We start from the raw sequence: 25,853 nt of genomic DNA, 5'->3' as shown, positions 1-25,853 counted from the left end.
ATAGGATTAATAAGAATGAGTAATATTCCTCACTGTGCTGCTGTACCTGCCGCCGTATTTACCTGAGCAGAGATAAGTGGTTATCTGCGAACGTGCAGAAATAGACAAACAAGAATCCATATGTTTCAAATATACAGCGAAGGAGAAAGACTGTGGTCATAAAGCAGCGTGGAGGGCACAGAGGGTTACACATTAAAAAGCTTAAGTTAGAGTCTGTGTGTGTGTGTCTGTGTGTGTGTGTCTGTGTGTGTGTGTGTGTGTGTGTGTGCGTGTGTGTGTGTGCAGGGTGCTGCAGGAATCAGGCTCATTCATTTCTCAGAAATTATCCTCGTTACTTGGATACGAGCCCTGGGACACGATGTCACTTTTACTTTCCGCTTAAAACACGTGGGCACACGGTTATTCATGCGTGATGGCTTAGATACGGCAAAGGTGGACAGACATGCATGCACATAGTGACATGCACAAGAATGACTGTCTCTCTCTCTCTCTCTCTCTCTCTCTCATGCACACACACACGCACGCACACACACACACACACACACACACACACCCTCCCCTGCTCCATCAGCTCAACTGACAGCAGTAATGAGTTTCTTCTCTGCGTAAACCAACTGGCACCCACTCAAGGGAATTTCTCAGGCTGAATTGCGGCCATTAATCACAATCCTGGGCAACACAGTGCCATCACGTGTGTGGCAAACAGAGATGCGTTGATGGGGGGGCGGGGGTGAGGGGTGGGGGGGGCAACGGGTCTACAACATAGCACAGGAGGAGCTATAGCAATTATATGAAAGACTCTGGGAATTCGATAAAAATCGGTCAATCACCTCGTCTCCGTCTTATTGAGCTCAAATCTGGACTTTGGCCCCCCGCCAAACGCTGAGCAACTAAACAGAAGATGGAGATATGAAGAAGTAAAAAAAAAAAAGGCCAGATGTTCTGCTGCTCTGTAAACATGGGCTGAGTTCCTCCTGTAACATCAATCATTACCAACAAGATGAAGATGAGGAGGGGAGATACTTGGCCTCAGCCCACCACTGCGTTTAGGATGTGTTTAGGAAACTATAGTGGCAGAATTCACAGACTCACAGACGTGTAAACAGACAAACTTAATAATAATAATAATAATAATAATAACACAGTGAGAGGGTGCAGTGAGTCGTTCCCACAGGGCAGCAGCAGCTCTGGTGACAGCCGCCCTCCTCCCATTTAGCATTTAGCAGCAACGACAAAGAGAGCAGCAGCAGCAGCTAATGTAATGTATGGGAAATTTGCCTCTGCTTGGTTTTGTGACGTCGAGACATTGTCACCGCCACATGCTCTCGACCAGACCGGAGGGGGAAACTCAAAAAAAAAAGAAAAATCTGCCTCCCATTCTTTTCTTTTCTTTTCTTTACACTCGTCTCGTCTCCCTCCCTCCTTTTCAGGCTGCCAGCTGACTGCAGTCGCCAAGGATATTGCTGCCCCCACCACCACCACCACCACCAGCACCATCACCACTCTCCCTCCCTCCTTCCCTCCCTCCAAACTGGCTAATCCTGATGAATTCATGCTAATATGGAGTCACTAACCCCCCCCAGCTCCCTTTTGTATGCACATGTGCGATTCCTGCGCCACGCCCACCCCACCACCGCCACCGCCGTTCACCGAGTCTCGTTCACACCGATTCATGAGGAAAAAAAAACATAACCACAGAGGAGGAAGAGGAGCAGAGACAAGAGAGAAAGAGAGAGAGAGAGAGAGAGAGAGGAGAGGCAGGAGCAGGCCCTGTCATAACCACTTAGTGTTACAAGACAGTGGGTGAGAAATGAAAGCCCTTTGTCTCTGCCTCTACCTATAGCGTGTGTGCAAACAAAGACTGTGCAGATAAGTGTGTTGGTAGCGACACTATATCTATTCTATCAGATAATGAAATTCCCATTTTCTGGATGTGAGTAAACAAAGAGCTGCTCCGGATTTACATAAATTGAAAGAAACAGCTTTTCCGTGGAAAAAAAATGAAAATGTGAAGGGTTGGGCTCACGGACAATAGAATAAAATATAGAATTTACCTTAATAATAATAATAAATAAATGAAGTTCCTGTCAATTATTCAGGATTATCCATTAATACCACGCTGTGCTTTAGAGTATAGCTCAAAGCATGTGTTTTTGTTTACTTCATCAGATATATTTCTGTTTCTTCTATTGGTCATTTGCATGAACCACTTCAGGGCTGCACAATGTTGATTAAATCCAGTGATTATTTTCTTTGTTAATCTTTTAGTTTATAAAAAAAAAAAATTCAAATTGCTTGATTTGTTGGACTGTTTTGCTGAAGAAAGCAGCAAATCTTCACACTGGAAGCAGGAACTGTGCAGTTTAATGGAAAAACGACTACGGTAATCAATTAATTATCAAAGCAGTTCTCCATTAATTTTCTGTGAAATTACTATTTAATTAATGACCCCCCATATCCTATGCGCTTGATTCTAACATTTAAAAGAGCTAAGAATGACACATCACTGTGTTTTCCCTGTAAATTATTGTTTTTTTTAACCTCTACACGCTGTAATGTGTTGTTTTCTAACCGAGCATCAACACCTGGGATGTTTTCTGAGCAGCCACTCACTCACTCACTCACTCACACATCAGTGTGTTTGTACTCTGCTATTAGATATGATGTAAAACAATGTCCTCAAATCACAGAGGTTGACAAAGAACACACAGGCAGCCGGTGGTGCTGGCTGTCTTGACTGGCATGCTCTCATCTTGTCTATTCCCTGCAGTGGATGGGAGGAGCACTACAATAAGCTGTCAGACATAAGCACATATCACAGGCTCTCCCAGCCGGCTAACCCTCTAAAACTGTCTTCCCACTCACAAATAATTCCTATGCTGGCAAATGAAGAGGGGCCACCAGCATCATGTTTCATCTTTTCACACCGAGGCGCTGGAATAGTCCACCTTACGACTTACTAACGCATGACACGAAATCACTTCTATAAAGAGGGGGGAAAGAAGCTGAGATACATTCATAAAATGTTATTTAAGACTCCAGTTGAAGGGATGACACAAATGCTTTATATGATTATAAAATAAACACATCTCGGCATCGTGAGCAGCTACTGAGAAAAGGCCAATTGAAACATCGCACATGATGGCACCTAAAATTGCTAACACATCACTTGAGTGAGGGAATTGAATTTAATTCAACTCTGCTCAGTCACATGTCTACAGTGGCATGAAAAGGTTTGGGCACCTCTGGTCAGAATTTATGTTCATGTGAACAGTAAAGCAAGTGGAAGATAAATGATCTCCAAAAGGCATAAAGTTAAACATGAAATACTAATCTGCAATATTTTAAGCGATTTTAGTGTATTATTTTTTGTTTTCCACATGTTCAGAGTGAAAAAGGGAAACAAAGCAGCAGCCTGCAGAAGAATGGGAAATCCAGGAGACTTGAGCTCTCAGATAACTTTCACCAAGGTATCAGACAAGATATTTACTATTTACACACTGTGATTGTTTCCAAAGGGGTGGCTCCTAACTATGCAGGTTGACCAAACCTTTGCTGCGGGCCCTTTTCCTTTTTGTCATTTTTAAAATGTATAATATGGAATGTGGGACCCTAGTGGCCAAAAATGGACACACTGCTATAAAAACTGCTGTAAATTCATCATACATCAATATTCTTTTCTGCTTTTTTGCATACATCTCATAAGCCACTTCAGCTCTGCTCAAAACTACCAAACATTCAATAATTTTCAGAATTTTAACCCTTTTAATGCCAGTTTTAAGTCTTCAAAATCGCCTGTAAGAGTAACTGAAAAGAGATTTCAATAATTTGTCAAAAAATAAACTTTCTTGCAGAAACCCATACCTTTAGCTGTAACACAGCTACAATGATCAGCAAATCAAAAAAGAAAAATGCAAAAAAATGTCCAAAAAAAGGACCCAGGGACCCCTGAGGGTTAGAATGTACTTTACTTTATGCATTTTGGAGATCATTTCAACTTGCTTAGCTGTTCACATTAGCAGAAATTTTGACCAGGGGTGTCCAAACTTTTGCATGATGCCACTGTATATGTTGAAGGAAGTGTAGTTGCATTAGCTGCAGCAGGTCCAGGTATGTACAGTCACTGACCACGAGCCTGCATGAGCCTGCGCCGGCACCACATGTCCATGTCGGCGCATTTATTTGATGTTAGGGGGGGGACGAGGTAATGTGCGTGTTACAGTGATGAATTACGAGGCTGGGGGTCAGGGGGACCGGGTTTTCCGGCGTGTTGTAACGTAGCGGCAGAGAGACGTGCTTCTTCAAGCTAAGCCGGCCCGCCACTGTTGCTTTGCATCCTGCTGCCTATCAAAAGCTGCCCTTGAAACAAAGCTGCCGGGGTCAGGGGGTCGCGGCGCAGCACAGGAATGGAATGTTCCTTCCTGGTTCAAGGTCCAGCCTCCAGAGCCGGAGGGGCCCAGAGATCATTTGAGACCACCGGCACATGCTCCATCTATTTCACTCACCCCCCCTCCCCTCTGCCTCCCCAACAACTCTCCCCTGCTTTCATCTGCCCCCTTCCTGCTTTAGTGACGGCAGCACGTTTTTTTTTTTTTTTGCTCTCTGCTGCAACTGCAGGGGAATGAATGCTGCTGAGTCACCTACACCTCTGCATGAAGATTAAATTAACTCTGCTGTCAAAGAAAACTCTCAACATGTGCTGCGAATAAAGTGATTAAAGGTAGAGCTATATGTCACATTTTGTGTTGCTTTCAAAACCAGCGCTCATGGAAATTCAGGCTACTATTTCTACTGTGTCAGTAAAGTTGAAGTTTTGACTTATTGCTTGTTTGACTTGAAATATCGGATAATTGTGGGAAGAAAGAAAAACAAGCCCAAAAACATGTCTACAAATGTCTTGTTTTGACAGTCAAGGGCACAGACTCTAAAGATAATCATTTTACCAGGGCATATGCTGAAGAGCTGCTTCATTTCACTGCAGATTGCTAAACAAGTTGTTTCTTTTCTAACTGTAATACACTGGTTATAGGCTAACGATAAGCTGCTCTCAGTGACAGATCTTCACTGAGAGTGAACTGCAAATAAAGTGATTAAAGGTAGAGCTATACGTATGTCACATCGTGGTGCTTTCAAAACCAGCGCTCAAGTGTCAGTAAAGCGTTTTTTCTTGATTCAGTGGCTGTTTGAATTGTGAAATAACAGATAATTGTTCCCATTAGTCTAAAAACATGTCTATAAATGTCTTGTTGTAACAGCCAAAAGGTAATCAGTTTACCATGGCATAAGAAAGAGGGGGTGCAGCTGAAGAGCTGCTTCATTTCACTGCAGATTGCTAAACAACATCTAGTTGTTTCTTTTCTAACTGTAAAACACTGGTTATATGCTAACAGTAAACCACTCTCAGTGACATATTTTCACAGAGTGAACTGCAAATAAAGTGATTAAAGGTAGAGCTATGTCACATCGTGGTTTTTCTGGATCCATTGCCTGTTTGACTTGTGAAATATCGGATAATTGTTCACATTAGTCTAAAAACATGTCTATAAATGTCTTGTTTTTACAGCCAAAGGCACAAAATCTAAAGATAATCAGTTTACCGAGGCATAAGAAAGAGGGGGTGGAGCTGAGAAGCTGTTTCATTTCTCTGCAAATTGCTAAACAACATCTAGTTATACGCTGACGATAAACCGTTCTCAGTGACAGATCTTCACCTGTTAATTTATAATTTACAGGACTGAACGTGATAATATTTGCTATAATAAATGTTAATAAAAGCCACATAAACTGCAGAGTTTGCATTATCATATTCCCAATGGTGATACATGGCAGCAAAACTACAGACATTGCAAACAGGTTGTCAGGCGGAAACTGGGCACCCCAGAAATCTTTCATCCTATGCCAGCTACAACCTCCTCTAATTGGTTCCTGTGGAATTCATTTTATCCCCGGTGACCAACTCCACACACACTCTGCAGCCTGACAGCCTTTTAACCTCAAACACTTCTGGAGCTCCGTCCCTATACATGACAAATATGGAGGAAAAGAGAGTAAATATCCGAACAAGTTCATGTTTCTACAGTAAATCTCTCTTTTAAGAGTAACAGTTCAATCATTTCCTCCCACAATATCCTGTGGTATCGTATACTCGCCCGCCTTCATTATTTTCCTGCACACACAAACACCAGTTAGGATCCACCTGCAGGGAAAAATAAGACTCGACCTCCACTTTGTTGTGTGCAGTCACTGTATTAATGGCTTTAATGCATTATCTAATCATTATAAAGCCCAAGTCCAAAATCAATCAGTCATCCAACTCCTGCATTGTGATAAATGTCTGAAAACCAAAAGCAGCAGTAACAAAGGTAAAGACCCGACTTTTCACTCTATGTTAAGCCTTTTGTGGGAAAACAAAACAAAAAAAATGTGACAGAGACAAATACGTGTCCTTTGCGAGTGAGTGAAAATGCGCTTATTTGGCTCTTGTTTGTCGAGGTTGCTGCGTTGCTTGTTTGGGGAAAGGGCAAGGTCGGAGCCGTGGTGCCGCGGCAGGTTTGGGCCACCTTATTTCACAGCCAAAGCCAAGGTCACTGCCACTGCCCCAGGGCCATCAGACAGGGGGATGGGTCCCCACTGGGGAATGAGCAGGAGGCTGAGCGTTGGAGGAGGGGGAAAAGTAATGGGAGGAGAATAAAAAAAAGAAGGGGAGGGGTATTCTGCCCTAGTGCACACAAAAAGGTCACCGTTTCCCAGATAAACGCCCCCCCCTCCCTCTCTCTCTCTCTCCATCGTCCAGCCCCTCATGACCTCTAACCCCTGTATTTCTAAGTCAGAGCTGGAACAGAGGGAGAAGAAGGGGAGGGAGGAAGGGGAAACACACCCACCCGGAGTCAGCGGTGACAAAAGGGGGCCTCCGCTCGCCGAGTCGGTCAGGAGAACAAACGCTCAGGCCACCGTCACAAAGCAGAGCCACCAGAGGCTGCACATCTCCACAGCCTCTGCCTGTTTCCCAGCCACTCCACTGGCCCTGCATTTCACCGACTAACAATAGGTGCTGCTCGGCCGCGAGAGGTACCCCAACGCACACAAACACAAACACACAAACGCACACACACACATGGGTTATAGAGAGGGGAGAGAGGTGGCTGAGGCCCAGAGGAGAGAGAGAGCTGCTGCCTTCCCATCACTGACTGGCCTTTGTCTCCCACTCCTCTGCTTATTGGCCACCACAGAAAGATTTCCTGATCCCTGCTTAAACAAAGTGGAAAACCGGACTGGGGGGCCCTGTGTGTTTATGTGTGTCTGCGTCTGTGTGTGTGTGTGTGTGAACTCACAACAGAGGGGCGATAATCTTAGATAACACTTTTATGTTCAATATTATCCTTACTACTTATATCTAACATCTAAATATCCACCACAGGCTCCACCTCCTGTTTGTGTTTGAACATTTTCACACATGCGAATCAAAATGTCTGCCCAAAGGGAGAAGACAGGAAGAGGGAGTTTTGGTGTTTTTATAGGTGGATGGTGCAGACCCTGTAAAGGCTTTTAACTGCACAATCTGACCATAAAGGCTCTGTTAAGTGTAGCGAAGCGTGGTGACGGGGCAGTAGCGAGACCTACCCACGCCCCTGGTGAAGCCTGGAATAGCAGGAACACCAACGTACACACACTAAGCACACAAACCCACATATTTGTCATGGTTTGTCCTCAGGAGAACCCGCTATTGATACAAATCTGATCCCTTGTTTCCAAACCTTGATCTGAAAGAAATATTTGTTTTGATACTTCGTGTGTGGACCAAACAAAGGGACCAGCAGAGGTGAATATGATGAAAAGACACACATGCAGCCGTGAAAAAAACACAGTCAGAGATTCGGCGGTGTAGACAAAACCCTTGGAGAGCAGATCATGCTGGATTTGTCAAGATCAAAACAGGTCAATGCCAGATTGTTGTGTATAGATTGCAAAGCCAGACTCTGGCATTTGGAGGACTGGTCCGCCTCGTCCAACCTTTGGTCCAGCCTCTGCTCTCTGCTTTCACCTTTCACCTCTATTACTTAGGAATTCCCCCCGTGAGCCTTAAAAGCAGGCAGAAGGAATTTCAGGCCCCTTTTTCATTTGTTTGTTTGAGAGTAGCTGGGGTGGCCCAGAGACATCCGCACACCAACACAGACTTCATTAACAGAGTCCCATTTTGTTTTTGCACACCAGCACAGACACACACACACACACAGTCCCTGAGCTACCTTCACTTTAACTAAAAAATACGACTCCGGGGCCATCTGAGTATAATGCTCCCCCAAAGTTAACACTCCCTTGTGTGACAGAGAAATAAAAAGATGTTGTCTGAATGGGTATTATCTGGATGATCAGCTACAGTGTACACAGCTGAGGAGAGCAGCTGCTTGAGAAGCTGGCACAGTGGAAGGAGACGATGTCTTGTGATAACAGGGTCAAAAATGGCTCATGCATCAAGTTGGTATATCTTGTCACAATGATAATATCTGTTATAAATAAATCTGTTGAATATTACAGTAAGGGCAAAACTAAATCAGCCAATTAAAAATGAAAACAGGCCAAGATGTTGATGAGGTTACTTTGTACTTAACCTTGTATTTTAATGACTTTCCATTATTTCTTTGACTGTGTAGGATGTTAACACATCTCCGGTACAAATTGTCTTTCCAGTCATTCATGTCAGTGATGAGTCATTTTCTATCTGCACACTTTTAAAAAGAGATGTACATACTATAATTATGAAGAGAAACAAGAGTTGAACAACCAAAGTAGTTTAACTTTTGCTGCATTGCACTTTTGAAGAAGGAAACATCAAGTCAGTCTTAATTTAGTTGTTTCCCGTGGGGTTCCTCAGGGTTCAATTCTGGGTCCCTTTCCATTAATCTACCACTATATTCTCTAGCAATTTCCAGCTGACAAGCTGCAAATAAATGTCTCAAGGGCAGTGCATGTTGTATTGAACACAACTCTCGACAGTTTCTGATGATGAAATCTATTTTATTTTGTTGCGTTTACAACATGAAGTTACTAAATCTAAATTTAGATACAACCTATCCCCATTTTAACAGCTTGTAATCTGACTTGTATCCAGTTTGGGCTTTTGTTTGACAAAAGATGTAAAAGCCATGAATTATTTCACAACTATTACAATCACAGACTGATGTATATTTCTATATAAAGCACTACTGTAGCACCACAAAGCTCATTTAAGCTTTCACCCATCTGTTAACTATTGTTTCCTTCAGTCCCACAAACATACATGTGTTGTTATATCACTATAGGAAAGACATAAATAGGATTAGAACCATGTCAAACATGGAGACACTGCTCCTGGAGGATTAAGCAAAGTTCAATATTCCTCTCACCCTGCTCGTCAGTATATACCTTCCCATGTTTACTGGCTCGATTTCCCCAAGTGATGTTGTTTACACAGGCATTTATTTTTAGAGCGTAAGGGTAACTGTTCTGCTCCACACAGCAGCTCATCCCTCACATCATGAAGCAGCTCCCCTCTAAGAGGAACATTGTTGCAGCTCTCCATGCATGTCTGTGCTCTGCTCATAGCTCAAGTCCTGTCAGTGTGGTTCAAGATTTGCGCACAATAGCGACCATTGTGTTCTTGATTTTGTTACATTAGCCTTTCATTCTTGACACGTGGGGAAAACTCCACAAAGCAAGTTCGGCTCCATGCTCCCATTGTTTCCAAGCACACAGCATTAGATACACGGTATAACATATGGATAGTAATTAATGTATGGAATAATGAATTTTATTGTAATTAATAACAAGTGACTTTAGACTGGCTGGAAATCTCACTGAAGTCGAATTTCACGCTGCGTCTCCCACCACCATATGAGGACATACGAGAGTAAACTAAGAGAACAACCCCTAGTACTGGATCCCTTGGTGATGTTCGACTGCTTCAAGGTCAATGATGTGCCATCTTCAGAAATAATAGAGATTCACCCTGCCCCCTTATCCACAAGAGAGTTGAACAAGCTCAAGCATTTGTCAATGCAAATATCCAGAGTTGTCATTAGGGGACAGTCTGTAGTGCTGTTTATTCAGCTCCCTGACAGAAACACAACAGAGGACAAACAGCATCGTTATAGACATGAGAGAGAGAGAAGGAGAGAGAAAGAGAATAGAGGAGGGAGGGAGGGGGGGCAGTTGTTTACCCTTGCCTTTGCTCATATGTAACCGCACAGTATGAGAAAAGGGAACTATGTCTGAACCAATTCTGAAAAGCACAGAGTCGCTGTTCTGTTCGGACTCGAGTAATGAAACCTCCTCATTGTCGCCGACTCTAAATCAGCTCAAATCGAGCATGGATAATCAGGCAATGAGATCTGGGTCTGCAGGTGTACAGTAATAAACCAGCGTCTAGTGTAATTACACAGCAGAGGTCAGAGCTCTCATCCCTTCAGCCCACCTCATCAATACCAGGAGGGAAAAAAAAGGGAATAGAAAAAGAGCCGCCTTTCTTTCTTTCTTTCTTTCTTTCTCTCGCTCTCGCTCTCTGACGCACTGGCAGACAGATGGAGGGGCGCTGACCACACAGTGGGGGAAACACTGTGGTTTAACATCAGCCCACATACCTGCCCAGAGGAAGTCAAACAAGGCCCAGGTCTGTATGCACCGACTACGACGATGTGATGAATGTCAATAAGAGCAGAGATATCAGGGAGAGCAGTACAGCGACGATGATGACTAACTGATATTTGCTCTGTGGCGTTCAACGAGTCCTTCCTCTGTTTGTTAAACACTGATGTTCAACATGCATTTCATTTTTTTTTTTCACATTAACAAATTTAATAAGACAACTCGTTTTTTTAAATGTCAGAACAGGCTTGTATGGCATTTAGCACGTTAATCTATACGACAGAGAGATGACTTGCTTTGTGACAAGTGAGCACAGAGGAGCAAGGGTGGGAGTGGGAGTGGGAGTGGGAGTGGGTGGTGGTGGTGGTGTTGGTGGTGGATAGAGGGCGGGGTTTGGCTCGCAGACAAAGGGAGCTACAAGGAGATGCAGGGATGGAGCTTCAGCATTCACCCAGGCAGGAGGCCGTGAAAGGGGTGGGGGGGGGGGGCAGGGAGGTCGGAGGGTGATGGAGAGCCCACCGTCAACCCTCCAAACACACACACACACACACACACACACACACACATGAGCTGCCCATAAATCACTCTCACTAACCAGCAGTGTCTGAGGCTGAGCGACGTCCACGCATGCTGCTGCAGCCTCTAAATAAAAAAAAGTAGCACGTTTGCAACTTCTTTCACGTCTTTTCTGCCTCGTCAGCCCATGGTCGACGACGACGTCACACGTATTTTGCATTTACAGCCGCGAAGGAAGAGGAGTTAAATTCACGCAAATGAGAGGCACGGGGGTATAAAGTGAGACACTTTTACAGGCATCCTCTGTCTTCTCCTATTTCATCCTTTACGGCCCCCTGGGTTCTTCTTTTTCATTAAAGTCTCATTCAGAAGCCTACCATTGTAATGGCAGCACAATTTACCATGACGATTTGAGAATTGAACAAGGTGGAAATTATCATCCGGCAGCCAAGGGCTCTCCATCAACACTGAAGCAGTCTATCAAGTAAATAACACATGCAATGATCAGTTATTGTGCCTCCATTTATTGCATTTGTGTGTGTGTGTTTGTGTTTTCACCCTGGCTCATGTTTGCACTGAGTTTGCCTTTTCTCAGCACACTTCATATTGTGTTTGCAAATCTTTTCTTAGAGTCCCTGAGGTCAATTACAGTCTCCACATGTGAATAGGACTGAGAAAAAAATAAATTATTTCCCTAAAAAAAAAGAAGCTTCAACTCTTTCCAATTAAATCCAGACAAACAGACAAAAGCAAGTCATTTCAATTGATCCTAAAAGCTATTTTGTAACGGGGGGCTTTTGTGGTGTGTTGCCTGGTGACGCGGGGTTTGCCGTGGGGGGAGGGGCAGCAGGAGCCCTGGCCAGGCCCACTGTACCAGGCTTGTCATTCATCCAAATGATGAAAAGCTTCCTGAACCTAAGCTAATGAGGAGGTCCTAGAAAAACCGAGGAAAGAGAGAGAGAGAGAAACCGACCATCAAAGAGATAACATTTTCGAGGAAAAAAGTGTTTCCTGGACCGACTGCCGCTTTAGAGGGGCAACGGGGAGTCCGTCCGACACCAGCCCCCGACAGTGAGCTCACACAAATGGTTGTCAAGCAAATAAAAAGTGAAATTTATGGAGGGAGGTAGTGTGGAGGGTAAGATGGAGGCTTTATCCACTGGGAGGGCTATAAAGAGGCTTCAGTAATCACACCACCCATTGCATCACAGTGGTACAAGTCAGAGCTCTGTTGTAAGAGGGTCTATAACACAGCAAATTACCCCAAATACACAAAGAGAGCAGCAACATTAACAAACACTTGGAACAGAAAAAAGAAACAAACACTAGTCGCTGGCCTCTGTAAGGAGTTCATTTACTAGTCTGGGGCCATTTCTCTTAAAAAAAAACAAAAAAACAAAATGAAAACTAAATAATTTATGTCCCGTGTTGAAGTCTGGAGGGTCAGCGGACGATGAAATGCAGCGGTAATCGTGAAAATCCCTCTGGGGTATACAGCGGTTAACATCATCTATTAAGCCCCTCTCAAGGCGGCCGAACAGCAACAACGCAGGTAAGAAGAAAGCCATTATAGCTGCTTGTTGTGAACAGGGAACGTACAAGATGTCAACAAGTCAACCACCACGACTAATGGCGCAACGAGAGCGCCATTAATTTGACTTCTAAAAGCTTTGAGGCGTTTCTTCTTCTCAAAACGCTGAAAAATCAATGAAAAATCAATGAAAACTGAAAACGTGGGCCAAAAAAAAAAACCCCACAGTGAAATACCAACGCTGCTGTTTTTTTTTTCTCTTTGGGAAAATCCTCCAGAATACAGAAGGCATTAGTGGTGATATCACACAGAGAGATGTTTTCATCATCTCAGTCCCTTTGAAGAGACTCTGGAGGATTATTTTCAGAGTGGTGACGTCTCGCCTTCTTGCCGACTCCATTAAGGAGTTATTGCAGCGCTTTCACTCATTCAACGCCTCGCCAAAAAGACTGCTTAACGCGCCGCAGAAAGGTCAGAGGTCAGGGGTCAGGATGTGACTTTGGGTAATCCTTTGGTCCCCCTCCTAATCAATACAAGTCAATAGGAAGCGCTGGAAAAGGATCTGCAGGAGAGCGAAGACGCCCAGACTAAACAGAGTGAATGATTTTGAACCTGAGGAACCAGTCGCAGCCCAAGGTCAGGTTCATTCACAGAGATGGAGAAGTCCACATTCAGGTTTGCACAGATGAGATTGCTGTACACTTGCATAATAATTTGTTTTTCATGCTCATATAATGTTAAACCCTTGAGTTAGAACATTTACATTGGATGTGTATTATATAATACAATGATACACTTTCAATTCAATTGCTACAGTTTCATTTCAATCACCGATTCTCACTCTGATTAAGAAGTTTTCATCACAGATGTAAAGAAAAACCCTCAGCTCAACGGTATTAAACCATAAAGCTTTATCTAATTTACTGTAGATCAGGAAAATTGCACCATTTAGCTCCCGGTTCATGTGGATTTTCATTTTCCCGATGCTCTGTTACCACTTGTGAAATTCAAAGTGAAGAAGGGGGGACCATACTGATGCAGAATTTGGAAAAACAAGTCGTGCAAAAAACTGCATGTGAAATCTGACCTTTGAAAAGAAAAGCCCCTTCAGCGAGCCCTTAAAAAAAAAAGGTTGCATGTGTTTGACAGCGCCAGCTACTGAGACGAAGTGACTTTTCCCTTTTGGCCGGTGAGACGTCCATGCTAACCTCCCCACCCCACTGAGTGGAAAAGCTGTATTGGCCACAACAGCACAGCAGTGGGCTGTCTACACACAGGCTGGGAATCAACAGGCTTCTGCGAGCCTTTGTCCATCTCTGTGTTACAGAATATACATAACAGAGCGTTCAAGAAGTCTTAACTCAGCACGGCGAGGAACAGTACAGTATCAGTGAAGTCGCTGCTGAAACGTCTCAGCGTGTTTCGCAGGAGAATGAGAACATCCTCCACGGCCTTTGATTTAAAGTAAGTTATGTGAGAAAAGAGAAGAAGAGGAGGACGCAGAGTCAGACTGTCGCTCTGTGATATGATGAAATGTTGTAAATGAACCATGGCAACAATGCTGGGAACTTAATGTTGATCTAAAAAGGACTTCAAATAGGAGATTTAGTGCTTGAGCCAGAGAAAATGTATCTTGATGACTCTTACAGGGAGTGGGCTGCTGGGTAGCTTCAAGCTTATTGCACACTTACAAAGCAGCTCGGAGACTCCCAGCATGAACACTTGTTAATGCTAAACTCAAAGGCTTGAATCTCTAAGCAGCGCTGTAGATGAGCATCAGAAAGTTCATTACACTCAAAGAATGATATTAAAATATTCAAATCAATCCACACAGCCAGGGATATTAAGTGCATTTACATGCACGGCGGCAGCGGCAGCAGCAACAGCAGCGGCAGCACGATGACTGGGACTGGCCTGAAATGTGATTACTTAAGGCGATATTTCAATTACAGTGTTTACATTCAAAGAGAACACAGAGCACAACTTAATCAAACCTAAGTAAGTGGCTGTGGTTGTAGTTTGGGCTCGTGTCATAAATGCTTTGTTCAATATCTACACAACACAATCAGGACCCAGACAAATTATTACGCTGGCGGCACCTGAAGATAACATCTAAGAAGAACAACAATTAAAATCAGCACGTGGCCAGTCATCTCAGTCGTTGATTAACAAGTATAATTAAAGGAATAGTTCACCAAAAAATGAACCCTCATGCTGATGAATACTCCAAAGTAGTTTGTTATTCCTCAAAGTGCATCTGGAGACCCGGGAGGGCTCGTCATAGTCCAACGAAATCCTTATATGAGAGTCAATAGCGCCCGACACAAAAACGTCCATAAAACTACACAAAAACCTTGTAATCTTCCTCCACACTGCTCGTCTGCTGCAATCCAAGTGTCCTGAAGGGATAGTCCAGAGTTTACTCGAAACAACGTCATTTAGGACATTTTTACAGCCTAAACAGTCCTGTATTGAATTTGACGAGCAGTATGGAGGAATATTACAAAGTTTTTGTGTTGTTTTATGAACCTTTTTGTGTCGGGCGCTTTTGACTCTTATAAAGTTTTCATTGGACTACGAACCGGCCTCCTGGGTCTCCAGATGCACTTTGAGGAATAAAAAACTACTCCGGAGTATTCATCAGCATGAGGGTGAGTCAATAATGACTGAATTCCATTTTTTAGTGAACTTTTCCTTTAATTATACTTGTTAATCACCGACTGAGATGATTGGCTATGGTGCTGATTTTAATCGTTGTTCTTCTTAGATGTTATCTTCAGGTGCCGCCAGCGTAATAATTTGTCTGGGGTCCTACATTTCTTTTTTTGGTGAACTATTCCTTTAAGAAAAAAAAGTAAATGTTTAAGGGACTTACTGGCTGCCTGAATCCGGGCCTTGCGGCTGACCACCAGCCCAAATGAATTCTGGGCCACGCACTCGTAGTCGCCCTCGTCGGACGAGCCGTCGGACTTGGTCTTCTGGAAGTGGCTGACGAGCAGCGAGCCGTTGACGAAGGTGTTGTGGTGCCGGTCCTGAGCCAACACCAGGCCGTTGTGCCTCCACTGGGTCGTAATTGGGGGGATGCCGTTCACCTGGCAGTGAAGCATGAGGGGCTGCTCCTGCACCGCGATGATGTCGCTGGGCTCCAGGGTGAAGGAGAGCTCTGCTTCACACATTACACCTGTAGAGACACACACACAGACATAATGGTTTATTATATAAGAAGAGTATACAGTCCCTCTCGACCTTGTGCAACAAAGCAGCAGTTTATATACATTTACACATTTATCCACTCTTGTTGCTGAATTCATCTCATTTCTCACCATCCGACACATCGTTTTGTTCAAACTGTTTTCTTTTTTTTATTAAACCAGTGTCTTTACTTGTGGTGAACTGTGAGAACAGGAGCAAGGAAGGCGGCCTTCGGGTTGGTTATCAGATAGCATGACATCTGGGTGAATGTGCTGCTTTTCACCACTTTTTCAGCAACATCTTTCAGCGCTCAGCAGCACCGTAAACACACCACACACCTGTGACCTGCACAGAAACATCACAGCTAACCGCCTCAGTCGTCTCACACCGAGGATCAGTGACACGAGAGCCAACCTCACACAATGAAACCATTTCACCGGTCTGCACGGCGGCTAGAAGCTCACGGCTTCTTCATCTCTATCTCACCGGCAGCGACCAGTTTTAAGCTCATGACAACAGTGCAGCTATAACCACTTGTTAATATAGTACAAAAGCATTATTAATTCAGATTAAAACAGTGGATAATTGTCGTGTGAAGTCCAGAGCAGACTGTGACTGACTGAAGCCCCTCTAGCTTAAACCCCTGGACAGACCGTGGGAAACCCTGTGTCAGATCTGTGGCCCTGGGGCGATGATAATTTTTTATCTCACCCACTATAAATCAAAATGCTAATTCACCTGCTATTTTCTGAACAAACATGTGAAACAATGGAGGATTCAGTTGCATTAAGTCCTGACCACTGAGCGAACCTTTATTTTGAAAAATCATATCGGACAACTCTGTTTTCATGTTGCTTGTTCATTTCTAAAAAACAAACCTGATAGAAAATAAGACTAAAAATAGAATTAGAAGAGAATAATTATGCAAATAGAATAAGAGGAGAATAATTATGAAATGAAAGAGATCGACTAAATAATTTAAAATGTTTGGCCTTCAGTGAAGAAAGCCCTGAGGGTTCACAGAGGAATAATCAAGCACAAGGTTAAGAACTCCTGTTGTTTTCTCCTTCATTTCAACATGTGTGTCATTTTTCATGTTAATTCTCATTTCTGTGTTTCACTTTCCTAGGTGTGGGAACCCTTTCAGATCACCTTTAGGTCTAGGTTGAAGTTTTGACTATTCAGAGTTTTGTTCAAGGCTCCGAGGTTGAGAGCAGCAACATATGCAGAAACCATATTGTATGTTTGTGTTATAGAACAGTAACGAGTAAAATGTTTTCCAATATCAATCTGTTGCTCAGTGCAAAGGTTAAAACAGCCGTGATCTCACAACAACTATAACCTGCAGTCCAATTCATTCCCAACATTTCATTCAATACATTTCATTCACACTGATATTGTCGGACTGGTTACTGAAGCTCTGTTTGTTTCCGTTTCTATGCCTACTAATTACAATCCAAGGCTGTGAGGGAAACGTATAACAGTAACACTTCTCATATCAGTCCTGACACCTAAACAAATAGGAATAACGCTTCCAATGTCATGTCACTGAAAGCTGCTGCTCACCAGGCCTTTACACCTCATGAATAAAAAGCCTTGACTTAGCCACCTCCAGGCTACAGTCACAAGGGAATTTATAGGCTATAGATTGAATGCATCCGGGGTGTGTGCATGTGTTCTTCTTGTACTGCAAACACACATACACACACGTATAGCCTTGTGTGTGTGTGTATGTTTGAACTATAGTGGCAGCAACTTTGCCTCTGCGTTCGTTGTGATCTTTCGCTCTTCTTCACCCACCACCATCATCACTACAGATGGAGAGATGCACCGGTTTGTTGCTTTGCACCTGAAGATGGGAGTGAGCAGATCTGATTTTTCTCTATTTGTGCTTTCAGAGGGTAAAGAGGAAAAGAGGAAGAGTGCAAGAGGGGAAGAGGGGCGGCGTGGATGATAAATAGAGGATGTAAACAGCCTGACCTGCAGTGGTGGTGCTACTATAAAGAAAAGAGAGAAAAAAAGGAGCTCTAGTGGACTTCGGCTTGGTATCATGTTTCAGTCGCTCAGTGATGGACTTAAAAAACTACCAGTCTCTGCCCCAGGCCCTGGAATCTGGTGGGAGAGGTGGAGGGGAGGGGAGGGGAGGGGAGGGGAAGGGCAATAGAGAGGGGAGGGGAGGGGAGGGGAAGGGCAATAGAGAGGGGAGAGGGAGGGGAACAGGGGAGGGGGCAAAGCGCAAGGGTCAAAACAGAGAACCTCCGGCTTCATCCCCCAAATTCCAGCCGAGCGATACTTCCCCTTAGGTGCAAACGAGGAATTCACTGACACACTCGTTCATGTGGAGACGAATATGAAGAACGTTTCCTCTTCCTCTGTGTCGTCTCTTTATGTGCCCCCCCACCCCACACCCCACACCCCTACCCCTACCATCCCAACACACACACACACCTCCTTTTTTTCACACAGCATACAGCATGGTAAGTAAAATGGCCATGGGACCAGAGAGACATCAGTGCTACCACTTGTGAAAAACAAGGGGGTGGCGGTGGAGAAATATTTAACCCTTAGCTGGCAGCAGGGAGGCAGGCAGGCAGGCGGTGATCCCTCTGCACCGAGCTGCTGCTGCTGCTGCTGCTGCTCCGACATGATGCTGCTGCTGCTGCCCACCGAGCCCTCGCTGTTTCCTTTTGGTCCGACAAAGATCACGTTTTCACACAACAGAAGAAAGAAGACAGAAAGAAAAAAAAGCATGCAAAGCGCCTGCAGCCTCACATCCACTCAGTCACACTTCATGTTTGATCAACACATCGGATAATGCTCAAAGTGAAGCAATGCAATTTCTAGCTGCATAGAAAATGCTTCTGGACAAAAAAAGCGAGGATGTAGTATAAAGCGACATGAAAGTGTTTTAACATTCAAGCTTCCTTTGTGGAGATTGACTGAACCATATTGGAGGCTTTTTTTATTTTCAGCTGTCAAATCTCATTAGTCAGTGTTATCAAGCCTTGCAGCAAGCCGGATAATGATGGTTCAGCGCTGACTGCGTTACAATGTCATTGATTTGGACTTGATTAAACAGCTTTATTGATGTTGTATATACTTCCTTTTGACTTCAATTAATCAGTTTCTTCAATTAGCTGGAACAGTGCGAAACTTCTTGGGCTGTGGCTTTTGGCTAATGCATAAAAATACATTGATAAATAAATAAAATGCTGCCAAAGTGGCTTGCTAATGCAATTCAGAGCTCCGGGTGGTTCGGAGGTTACAAACAAGGGTGTGAGAAAGGTCAGAGGAAATCATATTGTACACAACGGCGAAGCTTAAGACAGATCCAGTGAGGCAAAAACGAGATATACAGAGGACAAAGGACACAGGATTTTTTGCACTTAGGTTGGTTTAAGGTTATCTTGTGAAGGCTGAGCACCTCAGAGCAGAGGAAGAGAGGGAGAGAGAGAGCGCTGCACAGCTGGAGAAACTGCCCGTCCACACACACACGTGTTCACAGACATGAATCTATACAGGCTGTGGTGGATTTTCACGGTCAGATAAGGAGACAGACAGACACACACACGTCCCTAATGCTCTCTCTGTGCAAAAGGAGAAGAGACACTGGCCATGTAGGATTACAGGGTTGAGACCAGAGACAAGTGTTGGCTAAATGTGGCTCAGGCTCTGGCTTTACTATTCACTGTTAAGTGTGGCAGGCTGGCTGGCTGGCACAAAGGTTTACTGCTGCAACAGTAAAGAGAGGATCACACACACCAGCTATTGACAGACAGATGTAGTTAGCAGACACAGGCTACACTGACAGGACTAAGTGAGCTTAGGACACACACACATACACACCACAGGCTTCTTGCAGGCAGCAGAGTGAGGATATAATGGTTTACTGACTGACTGCTGCACATCATACCAAATTATAGCCCCTATGAAAATAATGCTGTATTATACTGTTCAGATTTAGTGCTGCCCAGGGCTGCAGCAAAACGATTATTTTTTTTTTTCATTGCCGACTATTTTCTCCATCGAGCTGTTTGCTCTGTAAAAACCTGAGAAAACTGTGGAAAAATATCCACTTAAGGACGCTAAAGGTGTTGCTGTCAAATATCTCGTATTGTCTGACTAAATATTCAATTTTCTGTAAGTGAATTCTTGGAAACAGTAAATGTTTGGTGTATTTTGCCTTTGACTTTAAAGGGATAGTTCAACATTTTGGCAAATTGGCCCATTGCCATAATCCCTATGGTTCTAGCAGTAGGTTTGTTACCTTTAATTGTCGATGCAAGCTATTTTTAGAACGGCGGAGCAGAGCCGCTCAGAGCTACGCTACGGAGGCTAATGGGGTTTCTTGGTTTCCTTCATCAAACTCATCAAATACACAATCCAACAACTCCAAAATGCTCTCGTGGACAAGTTGTGACCTGCACATTCACTACGCTATGAGATAATAACACAACGTTACGAGACAGAGTTGTTTTCGACAAATTCATGCAAAACCGTTGATGCGCGTTCCTGTCAGGGGCAGTTTTTCAGCAAGCAGTCTCTGCATTTACCTCTAAAACAACTCTGTCTTGTAACATTCTGTTATTATCTCATAGCGTGAGATATGATGATGAGGGAAACCAAGAAATCCCATGAGCCTCCGTAGCGTAGCTCTGAGCAGCTCACGGCTCTGCTCCGCCGTTCTAAAAATAGCCTGCACAGACAATTAAAGGTAACGAACCTACTGCTATGACTATAGGGATTATGACAATGGGCCAATTTGCCAAAATGTTGACCTTTAACGATAAATGAATCAACAGCACACAAACGAACATCATATCAGTTGGTTGTGTTTGATTTGTTTTGCACACTGCACAAAGACTAGGTTCATCCTGGCCAATGTAGCTATATAGATGGACGGCTGAAGCAGAATTTCCATATCTGAAGAAACTGATGCACGCTGCCACCTGTCTGCATGAGTGGCGGGCTGTTAAACAGGCACAGACCCACTATACGTGTCTCTATACGTGTCGAGTACTGCGCTTTAAAAGAGTTACTCTACATATAGATGGAGTGCACAGATGAAGGACTCCATCCATCTGCAGCATTATGGCTCTCTGAATCTTCAGAAGCAGCAGCATTGATACCTCATATACTCCAGTTTGCTGCTATTCACCTGTTTCAATAACAGCAGCGTGGTATAATGTTTGGCATGAAAGTAGTGGAGGCTCCTGTAGTAAAACGCAGCAGTGAAATGCTGAGAAACGTCCATATGTTGTCATGATAGTAGATGTAGGGAACCAGCTGTTGCACACTTCACCTCTGCAGCACAGTTGTCCCTCATAATATAATTCACCCATGGTATCTTTCTATAGCAGTCCTAATCCTAATCCTGCTCATGATAAATCCACATACATCCTGGTGGCTTTAGATTAAAAATAAATGAGTTTACAGCAGCGTTAATAAGCAGGAACACAAACAGAAATGCAGTTAAGCCCCGGTGTTTATTCTTATGCTGCAACTTAACTCCTATATTCCTTTTTAATGAAGCTGGAGGGGCACAAGTGAAACCTGGTGAATCCATTCGAAAAGCCTTTGATAAACCCAAGATTTTCTTCTTCTGATGATGATGATGACATCTTCTGGAAAGATCAGTTGTATTTTTTACCTCAGAGTTTCAGCTCTTCAATCCGTTAGAGATCTATAACACAGATATTCGTCTTAGCGCTTCTGTCGCTCATATTAACTCTGCTTAAAATGCCATTAAAAAAGTGCCTTTATCTAAACTGAATCTAATCTCGGAGGCAGACGAGCACTTGAAAGAGCTCAGGCAGCTTTAATGTGACGGGTATATTGGAATTACATCCATCACAGAGCTGTGTTTTCTGAAGTTTTTGTTCCCAGCCCTCTGACTGGACATGTTATGAACCACTGTGTACTGGCCTTTATGATTCCAGTGGGGGCCTTTGTGGGACCCTGTGTGGTACGCTTTGCAAATACTCAATACTTTCCCTGGCCTTTGAATTAAGGGGGCCTCACATAGAGAGAGAGAAACTGTCTATCATAATGAACAATGGGCCGAGAGAGGAAAATTTGAAAGGGAGGAGAGGGACAGTCTTGACATTTAATCTGTACAAATATTCTCCCCAGCAGGCAACAACTACAGTCTTTTAATCCATCCTCAGAGCAATAACCACTGTCACTTCAACCCAGTGTGCTGCTGCTCCGACCGACCAGACAGGAACTCCATCACCTTTAAAAGTCTCCGTCTTATGCAATTTAACTCCATCCATTTATGAAAGCATGACACCTCTTTAAAAAAAAATACTTTGAAGAGTTTAATCACACAACTGGATTTATAGACTGAGATAAAAACAACAATAACAACAACAGTGGATCCAAGTCAGCAGCCTGTAAACCTACAAAAACAACACAATAAGTTGCATGAGTTTGGTCCTAATTCAGATATCAGCATCAAATTAGTCACATTAAGTGCATTTGATCGCCTACAACAGGAGATAAGTTGCTGTATAATATTGGCCCCCCAGGACACCTGATTAAAACCCAGTGTTGATGAGAGCTGGGAAACCAGAGAAGTGTGGTGTTTTTCCCACGAGCTCCAACCAGTGCAGAGCAATAAAATGTGACTTTTCCCAAAGCAGCATTTGATCATCCTCCTCCTCCAGTGGATCAGTCTGCACCTCCTTCAAACCCTCTTTCTTCCCATATACACTGATGAAAACAACTCAGAAACTCTGCTCAACACACCGACTGCACGTGGCTACCGTGTATTGTTCCGGTGCTGCTGCCGCTGCTGCTACTGCTGCTGCCTGGAGATGTGGGAGCTCAGAGAGCCATCTGGACTCGAACATGTTGTGCATATGAAGTGAGGGGCAGCCTGAACCAGGACCACCACCACCACCACCACGACCACGAGCCTGCTGGATGATTTTGAAGATGTAGTACCACAAAGATTTATGCACAATAACGCACACATACACAAAATCTAACTTTAACCCCCCCTCAGTATCCACATGCACCTCGGTGTCCTGCAGGTATAAATGCCGCAGTGCACAACGAGGCTCCAGCAGCAGCAGCGAGCCGGCGACTCACTGACATTTACTGCCCGGCGCAGAGGGGCCAAGTTCAGGGTTAAAACTAACTGGACAGCAACGCGCCCATCGCGGCTTGCAGCGTGCACCGAGCTCCGGGGAGCAGCAGACTGACAGCGGCTGTCCACTACCCTGAAGCATCCACACACACAGAGAGAGACACACACACACCACCACCACACAGACACAGACACACACCGGTGACAAAAATAAATAATAAATACTTACCGATTAAAGCATTGAGGAGTATTCCCAAAAAGCACGGAACAAGGCGGCGGCGCCTTGTGGATGCCATTTAAACACTTCTAGAAAATATTCCAGCACTTTGCAGAAAACAATGTGAGGTGAAGAGATGCAAAAAAAACACCCAAAACAAAAAAAACCCACATATATGTGTGTATATATATAGTATACACACACCACACCACACAGTGAGAGATTATATCCAGCTCCGGCCACTACATGTTCCGACCTACAGCGCTGCACTTTGGGGGCTCGCTGGGGTCGAACAAGCTTTCGCCATTTTAACCATCTATCAGGAGTCTGTCAGCATCCAGCTCTGCCTCTCTCCTCCTCACTCACTCTGTTGTATCCTCCCAAAGACAGCCCTCCTCCCTCTCTCCCTCTCTCTCTCTCTCCCTCTCCCTCTCTCTCTAACACACATACACACACTCACGCACACACGTACATATACACACACGCTGAATCTGCTCTCGGAACAAAAGAGCCGACTGCTTTTGCACCCAACGCATGGGAAACCTGCAAAAACTGCATGTTTTTCTTTTTTTTTGCAACAAACACAACAGCTGCTACTACTATTACTACTACTACTACTACACTACTACAGCTAATAGCTACTCCTACACAAGTAATTACAACATCACCAATAACAATATTCATAATTAAAATAAATAAATAAAAGCAGATGTCAGGGTTTATTATGTAATAATTACAAGCAGCCTGATGTTTGGACTTGATGATCATGTTCCTATAACAATATGAACAGACTGAGACACAGTGTGAACAGTTTGTGGGGAAACTCCAGCACATCTTCCCTCTGTCATCGGTTCAGCAGCTGCACACCAAATATTTGATGAGACAAGTGATGACAACAAAACAACCTCTAGCTATAAATCAATTTATCTAACATATCACAGTCTGGCAAAGTCATTTTTAAAACAATATTAAAGTAAAATGACATTAGAATAATAAATATTATGTAATTTCCGGGTGGTGGATGTGTTTTATTTAAAGCTGGTGGTTCAGTGGCAGTGAACCTGATATGATAAATAAACAAGGACCTCCAACACTCAATTACAACAAAGCAGCGGTGGTTGTTGCGTGCTCCAGCGCCCCCCGGTGGATCGATCACGTCCGTTCATGCTCCTCAACAACAACATTAAAAAAACAACTGTGTGGCTACTGCAGTGGTCAATGTCCAGACTAATAAACAAAGCAATGCAGCTCATAATAAACTAATCTATAAGAATAAATGATTTTTCTGTCTTTCATCAGGTTAGATTTACAGAATTAATAAACTAATTCAATTAGTTGGTCTGTTAATGATTTTTTTTTCTTCTCTCTTTTCATGATTGATTTGAGCGTTATTTTGATGAATGACTGATCTATTACTTCAGGCTGTAACATATCAGAAATGACCATGTGGTGACATCTTTAAATGTTTTGCTCTGTGTGAACATTACAAAGATCCTCATTTTAACACAGAAAAACAAAACAAACAAAGAATAATGATCTTTATAATTGATCCTCTATCTTTCTCTTTCTCTATTTCTGCCTGAAAATGGCTACAACGATTAATAATACATCACAACAGTTACCAGTTATTTTTCTTCTGCTGCTGAACTGCAGCTATAATCCAATAACCAACTAATTACTTCTGCGCTAATTACAATTAATTACATTTCTCAACATGCTGACTGTGAACAGTTCATGTGAGAGGCGGCACAAACTGTATGTGGATAAAATGTGTGATGGAAACACGAGAGGGAGAAATATGAGAACAATAAAAACCAGCAGTGTGGGATGATGCAGTGTACAGTGGTGCTGTAATTTAAACCTACAGGGGTCAATGTAAGTGAACACGTGGCTGGATTACTGAACATGTCAGCTGGGCTCAGGCCCCCGGGAGCCCTGAACCTTTAGGCCCCCTGGTCCCTGCCCAACCTTCTGTATGAAGTGACTGTTAAATGTCAAACAAACAACAAAGATATGTGGGAAAAAAGCTCAATTTTGCATTAATTGAAACGCTCCTTTACAACAAAGCTGTGTTTGTTTCCTTGTCCTCTATCTCCCCCCAGTGGAGGAAACATGTGCTACATCTCCCCTGTCACACATCCACTACTCGTTACGCAGCGTCCTGCAGGGAAATTAAGATGAAGTTAAGTAAATTAGCATCAGACTAAAGGCACATTATCATGGAGGGGCTCTTTCTTTACATTTGCCCCCCTCTTCCTAACAACACACACACACAAATAAAACACACCTGCTGCTTCTATTCATATAGATTTTAAACGAGTTACCTGTGCAGCCACTTTATTTCACTCTATTGATCGTGGTGCTGTTCTACAGTTACAGCTCTGGTTAATCACATTTTTCTAAGAGTTAATACAGTTAGTTGACTTTGTTTGGTTTATGTGGGCAGGAAGATGTCTACTCAAATACTCAACACACACACACACACACACAAACAAAGCAGCTCTCATGGGGGCCTTTGTCATGTTCAATATGTCTCTGGGCCGTTAGTACCTTCACCGAAGAGTTGAACCATCTAGTTTTTCACAATGATTTTAATTGAATAATCAAAAACAAACGAACAAGAAAAGGAAAGTCCGAGGTGCAAATTCTAAAATTTTGTATTGTTAAAGGAATAGTTCAACATA

General features: G+C 43.5%; 1 protein-coding gene across 1 annotated transcript in view; it reads right to left on the bottom strand.

Moving 5' to 3' along the window:
- igdcc3 (immunoglobulin superfamily, DCC subclass, member 3) overlaps positions 1-23,538 on the bottom strand; it is a 63,905-nt gene extending 40,367 nt beyond the window's left edge. The window contains exons 1-2 of the mRNA XM_085759238.1: positions 23,182-23,538; positions 15,543-15,848 (exon numbers count right to left, since the gene is read on the bottom strand). Coding sequence (XP_085615364.1) covers positions 15,543-15,848; positions 23,182-23,248 — 373 coding nt within the window. The 5' untranslated portion in view covers positions 23,249-23,538. The remainder of the gene's footprint in view (positions 1-15,542; positions 15,849-23,181) is intronic.
- Between the last annotated feature and the right edge of the window lie 2,315 nt (positions 23,539-25,853).

Source organism: Trachurus japonicus, chromosome 3 (assembly GCF_045865225.1).
Source record: "Trachurus japonicus isolate A0001 chromosome 3, Traja_1.0".
Classification (NCBI taxonomy): Eukaryota; Metazoa; Chordata; class Actinopteri; order Carangiformes; family Carangidae; genus Trachurus; species Trachurus japonicus.
This window is presented reverse-complemented; position numbering and strand designations above follow the sequence as displayed.